This window comes from Erigeron canadensis, chromosome 3, assembly GCF_010389155.1.
Source record: "Erigeron canadensis isolate Cc75 chromosome 3, C_canadensis_v1, whole genome shotgun sequence".
Classification (NCBI taxonomy): Eukaryota; Viridiplantae; Streptophyta; class Magnoliopsida; order Asterales; family Asteraceae; genus Erigeron; species Erigeron canadensis.
In genome coordinates this window covers 44,395,216-44,414,167 of record NC_057763.1, presented here as the reverse complement: position 1 = coordinate 44,414,167, position 18,952 = coordinate 44,395,216, and the positions used below count along the sequence as shown (strand labels likewise).

General features: G+C 34.6%; 4 protein-coding genes across 4 annotated transcripts; 3 read left to right on the top strand and 1 right to left on the bottom strand.

The window, feature by feature from the left end:
* Positions 1-741: 741 nt before the first annotated feature.
* Positions 742-4,609, top strand: LOC122594398 (major pollen allergen Ole e 10-like). The gene is made up of 4 exons (XM_043766864.1): positions 742-933; positions 3,608-3,940; positions 4,086-4,116; positions 4,375-4,609. The coding sequence occupies exons 1-4, from the start codon at positions 891-893 to the stop codon at positions 4,463-4,465; spliced, it is 498 nt and encodes a 165-aa protein (XP_043622799.1). The 5' UTR covers positions 742-890; the 3' UTR covers positions 4,466-4,609.
* A 1,173-nt stretch (positions 4,610-5,782) lies between these two features.
* LOC122591161 (photosystem I reaction center subunit psaK, chloroplastic) lies at positions 5,783-7,016 on the top strand. The gene is made up of 3 exons (XM_043763382.1): positions 5,783-5,949; positions 6,480-6,566; positions 6,693-7,016. Exons 1-3 carry the CDS (start codon positions 5,866-5,868, stop codon positions 6,918-6,920), a joined length of 399 nt encoding a protein of 132 aa, XP_043619317.1. The 5' UTR covers positions 5,783-5,865; the 3' UTR covers positions 6,921-7,016.
* Positions 7,017-7,499: 483 nt separating this feature from the next.
* Positions 7,500-8,114, bottom strand: LOC122592205. Its single transcript, XM_043764403.1, has one exon. It carries the CDS (start codon positions 8,112-8,114, stop codon positions 7,500-7,502), a length of 615 nt encoding a protein of 204 aa, XP_043620338.1.
* A 2,606-nt stretch (positions 8,115-10,720) lies between these two features.
* Positions 10,721-18,684, top strand: LOC122590816 (DNA damage-binding protein 1). Its single transcript, XM_043762985.1, has 19 exons — positions 10,721-11,056; positions 11,356-11,404; positions 12,390-12,449; positions 12,549-12,640; positions 12,728-12,779; positions 12,887-12,949; positions 13,078-13,127; positions 13,543-13,618; positions 13,764-13,973; positions 14,175-14,281; positions 14,443-14,551; positions 14,667-14,867; positions 14,971-15,186; positions 15,354-15,464; positions 15,998-16,273; positions 16,366-16,640; positions 16,716-17,067; positions 17,157-17,441; positions 17,836-18,684. Exons 1-19 carry the CDS (start codon positions 10,953-10,955, stop codon positions 18,415-18,417), a joined length of 3,270 nt encoding a protein of 1,089 aa, XP_043618920.1. The 5' UTR covers positions 10,721-10,952; the 3' UTR covers positions 18,418-18,684.
* The last annotated feature ends 268 nt before the right edge of the window (positions 18,685-18,952 follow it).

The window sequence follows — 18,952 nt, the reverse complement described above, 5'->3', positions numbered from 1 at the left end:
ATGACGTCACATGATGTAAGTCCTCCAAAAATTGAGTAGTCTCACTCTTATTAGCCTTAACAGATTCATAAATTTTACAGTAAGTATTAAGATTTTTGCATCATATAGTAAAATAAAATAAAAGTTACATAATTAATAACAAACCGAATGTCATAACAAAACTTGATAAGATATACGTAATATATATGTTGATACGGTATGCAAGTTTTTTAAGAAATATATACACAATTGACAAGTCTATACTCTCTTATATAAGAAACTGATCTTCTTTAAATTTTTAAGAACCTCATATGTCTAATTTATCCTCCATCTTAATACATCTATATTTTCATTCTATACACTGTGACTAAAATGCCCTTACAAAAGTTTCAGACTTTATTAAAAATTTTCTTTGCGTCAGATTTTTTTTCTTTTTGTTTGTTATTGTCAAAAATTATTATACAAATAAAAGTTCTGATTAAGTATTTAATTTGAAATTAACATGTCACAACACCTCAAACGTTGTCAATTTTTTCCGTTGTAACGCGCAAACATCCATCTAGTATTTATTATACGGACTAGTGGACTATACCAATAAAAAAAAAAATTTTTTTTTGAAACGATCGAACTATTCAACTGAAACTTAACCATGAGGTTAACAAGGTTTGATCTCCCAACATTAATTAAGGTAATGTGATTCGACTATAGTATAGCTTGTCCAAAAAAGCTAGCTTATTGCTATTAATTAATTGACAAGTATAATACTCCATGGAGAAAGCAAATTAGAAAAAGAAAAAGTGGAAAATTTCAGTTGAAGAAAACCCCTGATTCTTGATGTGCATTTAAATCTGATAATAAGTTTTTCACCAAACCCGTCAAACACACATTACTCAAGGGCCAAGACTTGAAGCATGTCTTTCTCATTTCACACACTCCTTGCGTTATCTTATTTGTGTACGTATCTCTTCTATATTTCTTTTGTTTTATATGTTTGTTACAACTTACAATCTAAATGATCATATTATTTGGAATTATTATAGTTAGACCACATTAGAACACTCTTGGCTCGGTTTCTTAAGCTAGAATTACGCGAGTTTTGTAGCTATTAGGCTCCTCCCAATGGTGACGACGTCGGTTGCTCGTCAATTTGCTATATCAGCGCCACATTAGCATTTTAACCGACATACCTACAGACATACCTCTACGTACCAATATCATCTCATCATTTTTTTTTTCTTTTTTAATATTATTATCGGACTATTTGTTAAATACGAGTATATAATTAGAAACAAAGAACAAAATAGGCAGTGGCTAAAACTAACAGCGGACCCACCAAGCTCGCCAAACGCTCGTCGATTAAAGTGGGTTTATAGCTTCAAAACGAGTTCATACAGGTTTTTGTTTTTTTGAATGATCACTTAAAGTGGGCTTTCCATAGATGACCTAGCACGATAGCATATAAGCATGTCCTAGTTAGTTTCCTCCAATTTTGATCTTGACTAAGTTCGACTAATCGTTTCTTCTTTGTTCTACTACAAAAGTCTCAATAATGTCACAAAGTACTAAAGTTTTTGGACTACCCTTTACTCATTGTGAACATATATAGCTTACTCGTATTGTTAATAGTTATTTATTAATTGTTTTTGTTAGGTAGTAATTGTATAAAACTAAAAGTAATTGCAAAGTAAAAACTCTACAAACCAATGAGCTGGTCGTAAGCTAAGAAAACCAATAAACATAAACATAAAAAAAAAAAAAACCTTACCAAAACCCAAACAAAAATGATGTTTACAACATACTCACAACATTAATCTTCCATCTTCCAAGACCTGTTGCACCATTCGATCCATTATTACAAATAGAAAGGTAGTGAATAGAAAGGTAGTGCCCAATGCGACGGCAATAAAGGTAGGGACGGTATGGTGACAACGACGACTATTGGCCGGTGATGGTGGCGTCATTGAGTGGTAGAAGTATTTTTTTTTTTTATAAATTTTCTTTTTGATGTAAAAAGTTGTGAGATAATTTAAAAGATCATGCATTTATAAACAAGACACAAATTAGTTCCCGAACTTATGGGGTGGATAAAGGGTGAGGATAACTTGAGGGGTCAAGTTAAACAAATCTTGACCATTGTATTATAATCATAGGCCAAGATCATCCCAAGTCAAGTGAGGGAACTTGAGGGAATCCTCTCGTTGATAAAAGGGTAAAATTGCATATATAAAAATCTCATTATTTATTCCAAAAATAAGGGTATAATTTTTTTAAAGTAACAAAGATTTAGATAAAACAAAGCACTCTTTTTTTCATGTCAAAACCTAACATACCAAAAAGCATAGCGACAAACTCTTCTTTATTCTTTTCCGCAATGTCGCCGATGGTACGAAATTCTCGATCTCTCACTTATCTGTGTTATATATGGTTTTCTTGATTCTTCATTCAATTTTGTAACGTTATTTTATCAACATCCAATGGTGATCATTCGTTTAATAAGGGTCGTTTCCACCTAAATAGTTGAGCAACATAAAAATAAAAAAAATAAAAAAGTTGAGCAACATGGGTCGATACAACAAGAGTTAGGGACTAGGGTCATAGATCATGATCTAAACATTTAATGAGCATGCTAGCTATTAGTATGGTCCGGGTGATCTTAATTACGATTTAGTACGGGCCATTGGGTATTTCCATCATGTGGTGCTATGTAAGCATCTAATAAGCCCCAATATAATCTTGGAGTGAGACAGCCTCGAGTTACGTACCTCACATATTGGATAGTTGTATTTATAAGTGGTCGACCGAAAACAGACGCCCAAAGCATTCAAGAGCTCCAAGTGCTCCAAGTTTTATCTTAGGAGTTGGGACAATGTAGATGGCAATGTAGGGGCTTCTTGAACATGGAGTACTTTGTTACCGCATATCTAACGGAACAAGCTAGCTAGGTTTCCTAAAAAAAGAAAATGTTTTGTTTTAATAATTACACTTACACACACTTCTTAATTATACTACGGAACAAATTAATTAAATACAAAATCATCTGGTTGAAAAAAGCCATCAAAGTGTATCTGTGGCTCGTTATCTTTTGGTTGTGATCTAATTAATATCTTGAGGGGTCAACTTGGTCGATCTGATGAGGGGACACTTCTATAATAAGAACCTAAAAAAGGGACTACTCATAAACATGTCATTCTCTGTGATGCTTATTGTCTATTGTTCATCAGTCTACTTTTCAATATTTTCTTATCATTATTATTAATAATAATTATTATCTATCTATATCTATACTACTACTCATTGTATATATTTGAATGTCAAATAACACTTCCTTTAATAATGAGCAAGTAAAATGTTCTGGATGCACATTGAAAAGTCATTTGGACAACTGGACTCCTACATAATTGGTTAAATATTTATTTTGCCTGGCAACTATTATTTACTGTAGAATTTTAGATAGTACGTACTATTTGTATAGTAATATCTCGATCTGTTACCTTGCAGTAGCCGGTAACACAGATATTTACCGGCTAAATCGATCATTTGACTAATCTTAGCTTCGTCTTCATCTCCCTTTTAGTATATGCTAGATCGAATTTTAACCAGAATAGAAATCTTATCTTTTTAATAATAGATGTAGTGATGGTTGGCGGAATAAATGTAAAAGAAAGAGCAGAAGACCCGCTATTGTCACCACCAGAAGGCAACATGACATTTTTAGGTGGTACAACCTGGTGTGTAGCCTCACCCGGTGCATCCCAATTCGATCTACAAAGTGCATTGGATTGGGCCTGCGGGTTGGGTATGACTGATTGCAACCAAATCCGACCTGGAGGCCCATGTTATCTACCCGACACACTGTTTTCACATGCATCTTTTGCTTTCAATAGCTACTACCAAGAAAATGGAAATTCAGACGTTGCTTGCAATTTTGGTGGCGCTGCCACCTTGACAAAGAATGATCCAAGTAAGTTTATTATAAAAGGTCAAACCTGTCAATTTTATATATTGAACCTACCTTTAGGTTTGTTTCATAAGCACGGGACAAATTAAATATGACATTTCTAAAGGTTTGCAATGGTTTTTTTTTTTTTTTTTAATGTTAATTCCAGGCTACGGAAGATGCTCCTATGCTGCATCTGCGTAAGTTGCATCCCCCTATACTTATTCTTTGCATTTTGTTGTACACATCTTATAAAACACAACTAACAAGCATAATTTGGTGATTTACATCTAATTGTATTCAAGAATCCAATAATGAAGTTTAAATTATAATTTGGGCAAACGATGAAAACCATCCATTTTGTTGTCTAAAAATAGTTAAAATTAATTAGATGATTACGTACTATTGAAAAATTGATATAACTTCTCTTGTATAATTGAAGTTTTTAATTCTTATAGGCCAGCAAAATCAAAAGGAACATCAATGTGGAGGTTAAATTGGTGGAGGAGATGTGGAGGGATTCTTATACTTTTGTACATTGGAAGCTAGCAATACATTAAGTTAAGGTAGGGTATCTTTGTTGTTGGTTTAGGAATCTTATTGTATGTCATTTTTGTAAGATACTTTGCTTCTCTAAACAGAAGGCTTAAAACATGCTAATCCACCTATTATGTTTGTGTTTACAAGAGTTTACTTTTGTCTTATTATTGATTTTCGCTGTTAACATACTACATACTTGAATGGACCTATACGACACGATTTGGTTCCTATTTTTATGATATATATCCCATAACAGAGGTAGTATGAGGAAAAATATTCCAAGAGATATTTTCTCGGAATGTGTAGAAAATCATTTGAGTTATTTTGGAGAAGGTAATTCAACTTGTTAATCGATGAAAAGATCAGTAACGTTATGACTTCACGATCAATGAATTTAGTTTTTAACATCTTAGTTTTGCTATACAAAAAGGAGTAACAACGCAACTTGTTAACCGCTTCGGCGCTTTTCTTTTATTTCTATGTAATGGTTTACTATAATCATTTGCAATCAAATATAGAATTGATTACACATTAATTTTTGATCATGTGAAATACATTTTTTTTCATTCGGCCCATTATTAACAAGTTTTGATAAACATGATGACATTCATTAAGGCCTTAAGGGGTCTGCCAATAGCTTTATGGGTTTAGCTTAGATGATGTTACGTACTCACATCACAGAAGCCTAGCCCAGTTATCTTGCTTAAAACATAAAGAATATTTGGGCCGGACATATAGGTTTTGGTTTTAGTTGGATCTCTATGGAGTCATGGACTCGTTAAAATCCTATAGAGACGTGGACTCATGTAGATCCACTTTTTAGTTTGTAATCAAAAGTTCAAAACAATTGATAATCTGATATCATAGATGGTTTTTGTGTCTCCAATGCTATGAAAGAAAAAAAAAAGTTAATGAGGAGGATCTTAATCATCTCAAACCAAATAGGCATATAAAACCAACTTAACTGTAAAAAAAGAGCAAATTTTGATCAAAAATAGTAAACATGCTCAACTATTTAGTATATGTTGTTCTTCTTTATATGTGACAATAATCTATTAATTACAAAATTAGTATTTTCATCACCACCAATATAATTTGAAGTAAATTAATATGGTTGAGTTGGACTTTTATATTTGATTATAGTATGAAAAAAAAAAAAAAAACCTCATGTTTTCTACACATAGAAATCAGAAAAAATAATAAGATCTAGTGGATATGGAGTTGTCCAATAAGATAATGCCATGTAAGTAACAAGGATCTAAGTTTATCCTACTTGAAACATTCCATGGCCATAAACTCAACTCTTTTATGTGGTGGCTTCTGCTTTAAGACCTTATTCCATAACTCCAAATTTCAAGCTCAAGAATTTTCCAAGTTTCTAGTAATTTTCAAGATTTAAAAGGAAAAAAATGGCAACTGCTGTCATGTCTTCTCTTCCTCAATTCACTGGTTTGAAGGCCAGTTCACCATCACTATCCCCAGTTCAAAGCATGGTTAGTTCATTCTGTTTTTTATATACTTGTTTATAATCATTTTGACAATATGTGTTTAGATCAATTCATCATTACAATATTTTTATAGTTGCATCTCGTTTTTATTCTAGTTCCCAGTCTTATTTATCAACAATAAAGGATAATTGATCCACTATAAATCACCCAAAATACCGGTCCCAAGCCCAATATTTATTCTTTTAAGAGTTTTTTTTTGTCATCGCCAAAATATACAATATCGGGCCAGGTTTGGATAATAATAATCCGTCCAAAAGTGGAAGTTAATGTTAATTAAGACGTGAAATGTGATTTTGATCATATGAACAAGTTTTGCGCATAAGAAGTAAGCACAATTAGAAAGTGAAATGTGATTGAACATTTAAACCGGAATGGACGTATCTCAACCATAGCCCAAGTTTCGCGCATAACAAAATAGGTGAATAAGTCAAATACGAGTAGTTGATGGCTATCAAACCTTTTTTTTTTTTTCACTTAGCAATTTATTTTATGATGTTGTAATTAACCACTTTCAGGTAGCAATGCAACCGATGAAGCCCAAGGGAAAAGGCAAGGGAGCTTTGGGTGTTCGATGTGATTTCATCGGTTCATCCACAAATTTGGTAAACTACTTGTACTCGTAACTTTTTATGGTATAGGTTGAACATAAGTTCATTTTGGATAAACGGTCAAAAATTTTAACAGACAAATATGACATTTACTTACTTTGATGTTTTACTTGATCATAGATAATGGTGACATCAACAACCTTGATGTTGTTTGCTGGTCGATTTGGATTGGCTCCATCAGCAAACAGGAAGGCCACTGCAGGGCTAAAGCTCGAGGTTAGGGATTCGGGACTTCAAACCGGCGACCCTGCTGGCTTCACACTTGCTGATACCTTGGCTTGTGGGACTGTTGGCCACATTATTGGCGTTGGTGTTGTTTTGGGCCTTAAGAACATTGGTGCCATATAGACTATAGTTATTTGGGAACAAACTGTCATGTTAATAACATTGTTGTGACTGTTTTCTTTTTGAATCTAATGTCTATTCCTTATGGAGTTAACATTATTTTTGCAAGAGTTTGGAAACCACTCGGATGCACATTACAAGATCTAAGAAAATTATTATAACTAAACAGGAATTGTGTATTAAGACATCATTAAGACGAATAACACGTTCCCGAACTAGTTCAACAACTACAACAACGTTAACCCTCCTCATTGTATCTTTATTGGGCCTCTCCCTATAAGGAGCTCTTCCACACCTCTTCCATACCTCTTCTACACTGTCACATCAGTTTTTCTCTCTGTTCATTCACCTCTTCCACAATCACTCCCTATAACCCCTCTTCCACACTTTTAATTTTTTTTATTTTATATTTATATAATAAATATATAATTCAACATTTATTTAAAATTAAATATTAAAAAAACCACATTACATTTATTAAAAAAAACACATTACATTTATTAAAAAAAACACACATTACATTAATTAAAAAAAACACACATTACATTATTTTAAAAAACACAATATAAAAAAACACTACACTCAACGTTCACGTTGATTTTCCGGCAAGTTCCAAATGTGCTCGACTAGGGCGCCTCTTAGACGGTTGTGTGTCGCCCTATCACGTAACTCCCCTGTCATACGTAACTGAATGTCAACACGTTCGTCCCAAGAACGCGTTGGCGGGGTATCGAGAATTAGCTCCAAATCCAAAGGACTGATTGCACGGCCGTTATGTTCAACGACCATGTTGTGCAACAGCACACAAGAGTACATTATGCGTTTAATTTTGTTAATACTTAATGGACGCGCACCCTGTTGAAGGATTCTCCACCGGCCTTGAAGTACCCCAAAAGCACGCTTCACGTCTTTTCTTGCAGACTCTTGGAAGCGTTTGAATTTACTAGTCTTAGGGCCCATGGGACACTTGAAAGACTTGACAAGTGTAACCCATTCTGGATAGATACCATCAGCTAGATAATAACCCTTTGTAAACTGCTGGCCATTAGCGGTGAAATTTACCGCAGGAGCTTTATTTTGGAGAAGTCGGTCGAACAAGTCAGATTCATTAAGGACGTTGATGTCGTTGTTCGAACCGGCGGGTCCAAAGTAAGCATTCCAAATCCACAAATCATATGAAGCAACCGCTTCGAGCATAATCGTTGGTTGCAGCGTTGTGGAAGAATGCAAAGTGTTTTGGTAATGGTTGTATGGCGTTAAAGTGATGTATATCGTTCACTATACGAAGAAACATTTCTTTGGGCATTCGAAAACACCTTCTAAAATAATCGCCAGGGTAAACAGGTTGCGGGGCAAAGTAATGATTATATAAACGTGTGGCAGCTTCCACATGGTTTCTGGGTATTGTTCTTCTTGGTATTTTTGGTCTCATTGCCATTCTCGAACTCTATGCTTCTTCTTCTTCGTCAACGAAAGTCATGAAAGTGTTCAAGACTTCGGCATCTATTGTATATTTATGAATGTATGAGACTGAATCTTCGTCGGAACTCGACATATTTAGTTGTAAGAAAATGTATAGAGTGAAAGATTTTATTGATAGTGTAAAGAAAATGGAATGAATTGTGAAGAAAATGGAGTAGGTGATGAAGAATGAGATGCGAACTGGTAGTATATATAGATGAAAAGTTAAAAAAATATATATATAAAACTAAACTAGCCGTTTAGTTTAAAAAATTTTTTGAAAAATATATATATATATTTTTGTTTCCGTTAACCTACCCCACCACACGCTCCTCCTCTTCGTCTTCACTCTTCGATGGATCGAAATGCTTTGAATGAATTGCCCGTCGACGAGGTTGCTCCTTATAGTTTCGACCACGAAAAGGTGATTGACGACCCATCGACGAAGCTATAGGGGGAGGCCTTACTGACAATGTTATTGTGCATATATGTTCTTTTTTCTTTTTTTTTTGAAAAGTAGTGCGCATATATGTTCTCATTCTTGCTGCATATGACTATATGAGTACCCCATATGATTTTGTATGTTATTGTGATCGTTTTCATCTTTATAAACTGTGAAGTGAACTTCAAAAAAAAAACATAGAAATCGACAAGATTATCATATGCTCTTGCTGACTTGAATCCATACAACTATACGTCAAAGCTGTATAAAACCCAACAATAGAAGAACTTCTAATTTTTATCTAATAACAAAAATCTAACTTTTGATTTTTCCTTAATCTAAAAACCAAGTATAACATTATACAAAATAGTAAGCCACTGAACATGTGTAAACAGTTTTTTTTTTTTTTTTTCGAGTTAGTAATTAATAGTTGGGATTTTCTAACTAGTGCTCCTAGTGCACTAGTTAAGTAACATTTAATGAAGCATTTAATAAAGTCCAATCTTCTTAAAATATGAAAATATGTATTAATTATTTATTTAAAAATAGAAATTGCTAGGTTAAACTGGTACACATTACATATAATTGATACACATTAAATATAATTTTTGATTAATAAGGAAATAACAAGTTCATTGAATGCTTCTTAACTAGTGCATTAGGGGCACTAGTTAGCAAATCCCTTAATAGTTAACATTCGAGAAACTATAGTGACATTCAATTGGGCAACAGTCATTCGGTTGATAGCACATTGACACAGGTAGTCATTCAATGAAAGTTTATTTCAGGGAGACTCAGGTTCAAGACCGGATGAGGCAATGGTGGAAGTTTACTTTTATTAATTGTGTCTTCAATTCGGAATGATTAATAGGAGGTTTTCCCTCCAAAAGATATTAGGTGAAAGAGCTCTCTAGTGTTGACTTGGTTAAGACAACTTAGTCTACACCCCTCATTGTGATGTTCGATCCACACCTATAAAAAAATTATTTGCATGACAAATTTTACATGAATTCTCATATTTCTAAAAATCAAGTATAAAGATTATCTTAAATATAGAGCAACTTTTGATTTTTATCAATTGTATTAAATCTTGGGAAATCCATAAGAAAAAAGTAAATTACATTTTTCTCCAAGTTGTCAACTTATTCATTTTTTATATTTTAAGTGAAAAATATCAAAATTTTTTACTTTAAAGTTGGCAAAAACTTCCAATCGTAATCCTCCCCTCACACAACTTGAGTTTTTGACCGTTAATGAAGGCACGTGCAACAATTGTTAGGGTAAGATACTCATTTCCCTTAACAAACGTCTTAATATTCATAGTAAATTACATTTTCCGTCTCTCACGTTGTCACGCATTTCACTTTTAATCTCTGACGTCACTTTCTCCAATCAAATTTTGCAAAAAATGAAGTTTTTTTGTTAAATCTTATGTAAACTTTGATATTTTTCATTAAAAGGATTGAAAATGAAAAAACTAGGGAGGACCGGAAAAAGCCATTTACTAAGCAAGTAAGTAACACCCAATGCCGTCTTCCACGGGTTTTGGGTCCCAATACCTCGAAGGTATGGGGGAGGTTAAGATGTAGACATTCTTACCCCTACCACGACGGTGTAGAGAGGCTGCTTCCAGGTTCTATCTAAAGATAGAATAGGACCTTCGGCCTTGCAAGGGATGAGGATAGAACCCATGACCTCTGTCTTCAGAGGCAAGGGCGTTAACCACTTGATCCAACCTTGCTGCTTGAAAAAGCCATTTACTCAATAATAAAAATAAAAATATGATTGGGGTGTTTAGAGTTTGGGCCATCAAGGTATTAGCCCATGTTTAAAAGACCAGGAGTCACAGTAACACTAGTCCACCAGCGAAATAAAAAGAAGAAAAAAAACCTGGCATGAACAGCCTTTGCAAGTTGCATTGCATCATCGGTGAAATAAAAATAAAAACAAGTGGTCGAAAAAACGACGTCGTAACAACACCCGGAAACCAGTAGAAGACAGTGGTGGCTTTGCAGAAATCAAAGGAAAATAAAAAAAGGGGGGCTTTATTTATTTTTGTGTTCTAGGGTTTCATATTTACAGTTCATGTGTTCACCGATAGATACAGATATATAATATAGATACAGTGAGAGATGAGTACATATAATTACGTTGTAACAGCTCATAAACCTACAAACGTCACTCATTCATGCGTCGGCAATTTCACTGGTGCTCAAGAACTTAATCTCATTATAGCGTAAGCGTTTTTTATTTTATTTTTTTATTTTATAGATTTTATCTGCTTATAATTAAGTAATTACTTGTGATAATTTGATAGTTATTTTTCAATTAATGTTTAGAAAACGTTTAATTTGTTATGGATCCCTAATTGTGTGAAACATTTGTGAATATTACAATTTGATAATGTTAGGGTTTGACTTAAAGCAAGATACTTTGTGAAATATGATTATAATTTCTGTTTGCTGACTGCTATTTAAGGCAGCTATTTTTAAAATTGACGTGTCGGTTTACGAGTTATAATTTGTTTTTGGCCAGGAAATGTACGCGTATCGAGATTCATTTACTTACTCCTCAAGGGTTGCAGGTTGGTTTCTAATCATTTAGTTTCTGTATCTCATGTAATTTTGTTTAAATGTACATTTAGGAAATTATAGTTATACGGCTTTATGCTCTCATAATGTATGACAAGTTCAGTACGGCAATTTTGAATATCCTAGATTAGCTAAGAGCAAATTTTGATAATTACATGTATTGCCGTTGTTTTTGGTATGTTTATGATATGTAAACTATGCCAAGAAAGAAAGTTATCAGTTCTGGGAATATTAAATTACAAATTCAGTTGATTATGTTTTCAAAAATATAGTTTTAGTAATGTAGAAGAAAATCGTTGAGGCTAAAATGTAGACTTGCATGTAGGCATGTAGCTGTTCGATCATACCGGAAAATTATAGAGAGTATCGTTATTCTCTACAAAAACTTAGAATTAACGTGTAGTATGAGAATAAGGAATGTTGAGTCTAAAATTTAGACTTATCGTCATAGATGGTCTAAGTAGTGAAGGACCGAAATTTCGGTGTTTTGGTCAAGGACCGGACCAAAATTTGAAATTTTTGAAATTTCGGTGGGAATTCGGTGTTTTATTATTATGCAATATCTATAAATATATAATATTTAATACTTAATACTTAATCTAAATATCAAAAGTCAAACATAAAAATGTCATATTTGATAGATTAGTGTTAATACTTGGACAAAAAAATAAAAAAAAACCCTGAAAAACTGGTATACCATTGAAATTTGGACCGAAATTTGACCGATTTTGATAAATTTCAGTGAAATCTCGGCACGGATTTTTGGACAGAAATCTAGACCGGTATACAGGGGTGGACCGAAAACGGAGATACCACTGTTATACCACCAAAATATTACTGAAATTGACTACATGAAACGTGAAAGTCTATTATACTATCTTCTCATTGATTGACTTTGTTAAATAACTCTTGGCATGCGATATCTTTCTCTGCATAGAATATTGTTATGTCCATACTTGTGAATTTGCTTTTATACAGCCTATGCTGGATGTGCCAATATATGGAAGAATCGCAACTGTAGAACTCTTTCGACCTCATGTGAGTCAATTATGTTGTACTTTCAATAATATGAGTTTATATTATATTTGTTTCATCATTTATATTGAGGTCATAATGTATTCTTTTGCTTTATTGAAGGGTGAAACACAAGACCTTCTCTTTATTGCAACAGAAAGATACAAATTTTGTGTTCTTCAGTGGGATGCTGATGTAAACGAGGTTATTACAAGGTTTGGTCCTGTAAATAAAGTTGTTCAATGTTTCCCAACAACATATTTATACTTATTTGTTTACAAACTTGTTCTTGATCTATGTAGAGCTATGGGTGATGTCTCAGATCGCATAGGCAGACCGACAGACAATGGCCAGGTACATATCAACTTACTAAAGTTAATTAATAGTTACTAGGAAACATGAACCATCTTTTGTTTTTTTTATAAGTCTAATATTCATTCCTACCTGTTTGCTCTTTGTAGATAGGGATAATTGACCCTGATTGCAGACTCATTGGACTCCATCTCTATGATGGGTTGTTTAAGGTAGTTGTTCCGGATCCAACACTTTTGTTTTCTTTGTATAGTATTTTTCAATTTTAAGCTATTTGGATTGCATCCTATAATTCAGTTGCATGGGCCATTAAAGTATCCACTCTTTTCTTTTTCTCCAGGTCATTCCATTTGATAATAAAGGACAACTCAAAGAAGCATTTAACATCAGGTATGTTAATGTCGTACTGTTGGGCCGTTGGCCACTGTATATGCCGGCGTATTAATTCAAAGCTATATGTTTCTCACACGGTATCGATCTGCGTTAAAGATGCAATATGATGGGCGCTCTCTTGTTTGTTCAAAATTTACTCCGGAGGAAGAGAGTTTTATTATGAATACTCCACTCCCTCAAGGGTCAGGACTATGATGATGCCTTTTTGGCATAACCATATTAATTACCTGATTGGTGTTTTTTTTTGGACAAATAGTATATAAAAATCACCTACGTCCCTCCAGTTTCTGACCAAAGTATAGAGTGATATTAATTTGATGCACGGTCACTTCAATTTGGAGTATGAAGATCACTGTACTTTCCTCTTAATATGCCATTGATGGTAACTGACTTATTTCTATTTGTATCTCAGGCTAGAAGAACTACAAGTTTTGGATATCAAGTTTCTATATGGCTGTCCAAAGCCTACAATTGTTGTTCTTTATCAGGTTAGGTTTTACAAGCTTTGCTGTTTCCATATTTGTGACATTCGACTTTGTTATCAGAAGTCATTTTCAAGAATGCTATATAGTATATTTCTCTTCTTGTGTGGTTTCAGGATATTAAAGATTATATTTTACTTTTCAATTTCAGGATAATAAAGATGCCCGTCATGTAAAAACTTATGAGGTTTCTTTGAAGGATAAAGACTTTGCTGAAGGCCCGTGGTCTCAGAACAATCTTGACAACGGAGCTGATTTACTAATACCTGTTCCACCACCATTTTGTGGTGTATTGATCATTGGTGAAGAGACAATCGTGTATTGTAGTGCCTCTGCGTTTAAAGCAATACCAATTAGACCTGTAAGTCAAATGTCACTCCAACTTTGTCTAGTGTGATGTATAAAGAAAATATGAACTCAAAAACTGATATGATGCCTTATGCGTATACAAAACTATGCTTGTAAACCATTTTTGCTAATTTCAACGTGTATATGATGTCTTACATTACCTTTTGTAATCTGTTATGTTGACTGGTTCTTATTGTGTCATATGAACTTGTAGTCTATTACTAGAGCATATGGAAGGGTGGATGCAGATGGTTCCAGGTATTTACTTGGGGACCATAGTGGGCTTCTTCACTTGCTTGTCATAGCTCATGAGAAAGAAAAGTGAGTTTTATTGTTTATTTACTATGTGCACATAAATATCACTACAACAATCTACATATTTTTCGCTCATTTTTTGTTGGTCCATTTTGATGAACTTTTCATATGTTATGTGCTATGCTAATATGCTTTATGAATCTTATTAAAAAATATGTTGATTGTAGGGTTACTGGACTAAAAATTGAGCTTCTTGGGGAAACATCTATAGCATCAACTATATCATATCTTGACAATGCATTTGTATATGTTGGTTCAAGCTATGGAGATTCCCAGGTATGTAAACACTCAGCATGTAATTAGTTAAGATGGTTGAACTTATGTTTCTGCCTGTAAGTGGTTTTTGAGATATAGCATGTCACCAAAGTTATTTGTTCATTATTCGTTGCAGCTTGTTAAGTTGAATCTCCAACCTGATGCAAAAGGTTCCTATGTAGAAGTGCTAGAAAGGTACGTCAACTTGGGACCAATTGTTGACTTTTGTGTGGTTGACTTAGAGAGGCAAGGTCAAGGGCAAGTTGTGACTTGCTCAGGAGCGTATAAAGATGGTTCCCTTCGCATTGTAAGAAACGGTATTGGGATCAATGAACAGGTGAGGACTTTTCATCCTCTTTTCTAGTGATATTCAAGTATGGTTATTAATTTCTTTTGTTTTTTTTTCTTTTTAACAAAGTTATGATATTTGCTATGTTAAGGCATCCGTGGAACTGCAAGGTATTAAAGGAATGTGGTCGCTTAGATCTGCAACAGATGATCTGTATGACACTTTCTTGGTTGTGAGCTTCATCAGTGAGACTCGAATATTGGCCATGAATCTAGAGGATGAGCTAGAGGAAACTGAGATTGACGGCTTTTGTTCTCAAGTACAGACATTATTTTGTCATGACGCTGTTCATAATCAACTAGTTCAGGTATGCATGGGCTTTTATTACATTTTGATCATTTCATTTTTACTTTACCTTTTTACCTGATCTAGAAGCAAATTGCCATGGCTCTGAAATAAGAGACATCTAATTGATCTTGATTATTACGAGTATAATATTTTGTCAACTCAAACTCATAGTAAACACTGTTTCAGGTTACCTCAAGCTCTGTGAGACTGGTAAGTTCAACATCAAGAGAGCTACGTAACGAATGGTTTGCACCCGCTGGTTTCTCAATAAATGTTGCCACTGCAAATGCTACTCAGGTACATCACCACTGTTCTTCATTGGAGTTTGAATGGAACTCTATACTCTATGTGGTGCTTGGCAATGCATGCCTAAGATCATCTATTCATTATTAAGTCATGTGACGATTAGTTGCTAAATGCCGGCTCTGTTACGTGGGTGGTTAAATTTGGGCCATTGGTTCTTTAGGTTACAAGTACACGAGCTTCAACTTAACACAAGACAGGGTCACATGGCTGGGCCTAATCAGTTCTAGGAGACCAGGCCTGGACTGGGCGTGGATCTGGCGTTTTTTAGTAGATGATTAGATCCAGTGTTCAGGCATAATTGCTCTCAGACGCATATCTGTCTACGCATCTCTATTGCATCTTAGGAGAAATTTCTATTTTAGTTTCTATTTGCTTAGCCAATTGCAGTTAACTTATCATGTAATAATTTTATATGTAATGTATCCGTGTATCTTATTTTATGTGTGTCTTGTCTTATTATCTCGTGTTCTTCCTACTTGTGTTATCTGGCGAAAGCCAACATTGACTTGAGTTCATTTTGACAGGTTTTGTTGGCTACTAGAGGTGGTCATCTAGTTTACCTTGAAATTGGTGATGGTATTTTAGTTGAAAAAAAGCATGCACAATTGAAGTATGATATCTCATGCCTTGACATTAACCCCATTGGTGAAAATCCAAACTATAGTAACCTTGCTGCAGTTGGTATGTGGACGGATATTAGTGTCAAGATATTTTCACTGCCTGACCTAAATCTGGTCACCGAGGAACAGTTAGGTGGTGAAATTATTCCCCGATCTGTTCTTCTTTGTGCCTTTGAAGGGGTATGCTTCTTCTTGGGATATTCTAGTTATGATCTCATTAAGCTTTTACAACTTCGGTTCTACTAAAATAAGTGTTTTTTATTTATTTTCAGATACCTTACTTGTTGTGTGCTCTTGGAGATGGTCATCTTTTAAACTTTTTACTGAACACGAGCACTGGCGAATTGACAGATAGGAAGAAAGTGTCTCTTGGTACCCAGCCAATAACGTTACGAACATTTTCATCAAAGAATACCACACATGTTTTTGCAGCCTCTGATAGGCCCACGGTTATATACAGCAGTAACAAGAAATTGCTCTACAGTAACGTGAACCTAAAAGAAGTCAGTCACATGTGCCCTTTCAATTCTGCGGCTTTTCCAGACAGGTTACACTTGTAATTTTGTACTTCAGCCTGTACGGTTTTACATTACTTGTAACATTTTTTAATTGTGGTCTACAGTTTGGCGATCGCTAAAGAAGGTGAATTGACAATTGGGACAATTGATGACATTCAGAAACTTCATATCCGTTCTATCCCGCTTGGTGAACATGCAAGGCGAATCTGCCACCAAGAGCAGTCACGAACATTTGCTATATGTAGTTTAAAATACAACCAGTCAAGCACTGAAGAATCTGAAATGCATTTCATCCGCTTGTTGGATGATCAGACATTTGATTTCATATCGACTTACTCACTTGACCAGTTTGAGTATGGTTGTTCCATACTTAATTGCTCTTTCTCAGATGATAATAATGCATATTACTGTGTTGGCACGGCTTATGTTATGCCAGAGGAGAATGAACCAACGAAGGTTTGATCTTACTTTATTTTTGTAGTTTTGATATATATAAAATATGCTCTTAATGCGAAAATAATCATTTCATTGATGCACAAGTGTAGGGCCGAATTTTGGTTTTCATGGTCGAAGATGGGAAGCTACAGCTAGTAGCTGAGAAAGAAACTAAAGGTGCTGTTTACTCCTTGAATGCCTTCAATGGTAAACTTCTTGCTGCTATAAATCAAAAAATTCAGTTGTACAAGTGGATGCTTCGAGATGATGGTACACGAGAATTACAATCTGAATGTGGACATCATGGGCACATACTTGCTCTCTATGTACAAACTCGTGGGGATTTTATTGTTGTTGGTGATTTGATGAAATCAATTTCATTGTTGATATATAAGGTACCCTACTGACAATTACCTTTCTTGTAGCAGGTTAAAGTGGGTTGGGTCAAAGTAGATAGTTGTGTAGTTTCCGCAGTGGGTCAGGCTGGCCTGCATACAGTTTTTTGCCTTCCATTGATTTTTTAGAGATATGTGCCAGATGTGATTACAGTAACTATGTTACAATAAGAATGAAATTTTTTCTAAAGAAACAAAATAGCATGTTTTATCATAACAAATGCACTGTGGATGAATTTTGACCTGTTATACTCCAACCCATTTGACCCCATTTCAGTTTTATCTTAAATGGGACGTTCTTGACCATTGTCTGTTGGACAGAATACATAATCCAAATTAACCCATTTAGTTGGGTGTGTACCAACTGATTACTTTCTTGGTGATTTTTTTTCAGCATGAGGAAGGTGCTATAGAGGAACGGGCCCGTGATTACAACGCTAACTGGATGTCAGCTGTCGAGATTCTTGATGACGATATTTATCTTGGTGCAGAGAACAACTTTAACCTTTTCACAGTTCGCAAAAACAGTGAAGGCGCAACTGATGAGGAACGAGGCCGTCTAGAGGTGGTTGGTGAATACCACCTGGGCGAATTTGTGAACCGTTTCCGACATGGTTCGCTCGTGATGCGGTTACCTGATTCTGATGTCGGTCATATACCAACTATTATATTTGGAACAGTCAATGGTGTTATTGGTGTCATTGCCTCACTTCCTCAAGATCAATACATTTTCATGGAGAAACTTCAGACGAATTTGAGAAAGATTCTAAAAGGGGTTGGGGGTTTGAGCCACGAGCAATGGAGATCATTTTATAGTGAGAAGAAAACCGTTGACTCAAGAAACTTTTTGGATGGCGACTTGATTGAGACGTTTCTTGATTTGGGACGGAACAGAATGGAAGAGATCTCAAAAGCAATGAACGTGTCGGTGGAGGAACTTATGAAAAGAGTAGAAGAGCTAACAAGGTTGCATTAGTTTTTTTCCTACTTTCTGAAGAAACTTTGTTTTGAAACCTTGACATGTAAAACTTTGCATTTCCTTTTTTTGTTGGTGTGTATTCTCTGTCATGTTTCATAAAGCATAGGAAGAGGCTGGCCTGGGTGTGAACTTTATCTTGTCTTGTGTATTTTATATAATCCTGGATTCTGAATTATTGGCGACTGTTGTATAGAAGACAGGGCCAACCGAAGCGGACAAGTCAATTATGACTGTCTTTGTTGCGTTGGGCCGAACTTGTTGGGATGTTTTCAGTGTTTATTTGATAATTTTGATCCATTTTTTCATTAAAATCAAACTTAACAATGTTGATACGTAAGTGATGAAGCAATTGGTTCCTCTCTACTTTGCTGACTACTAAATTTGTGTTTTATACTTTTACAACCTTAAAATTACGCTGACTACACCAAAATCTGGTCAAATGTGTCAACGATATTATATAAGTTCAATAGTTAATTAATACCTAACGACACATATCTATACCCCACCTCTTTAATTTATTTATTTTTTAAAA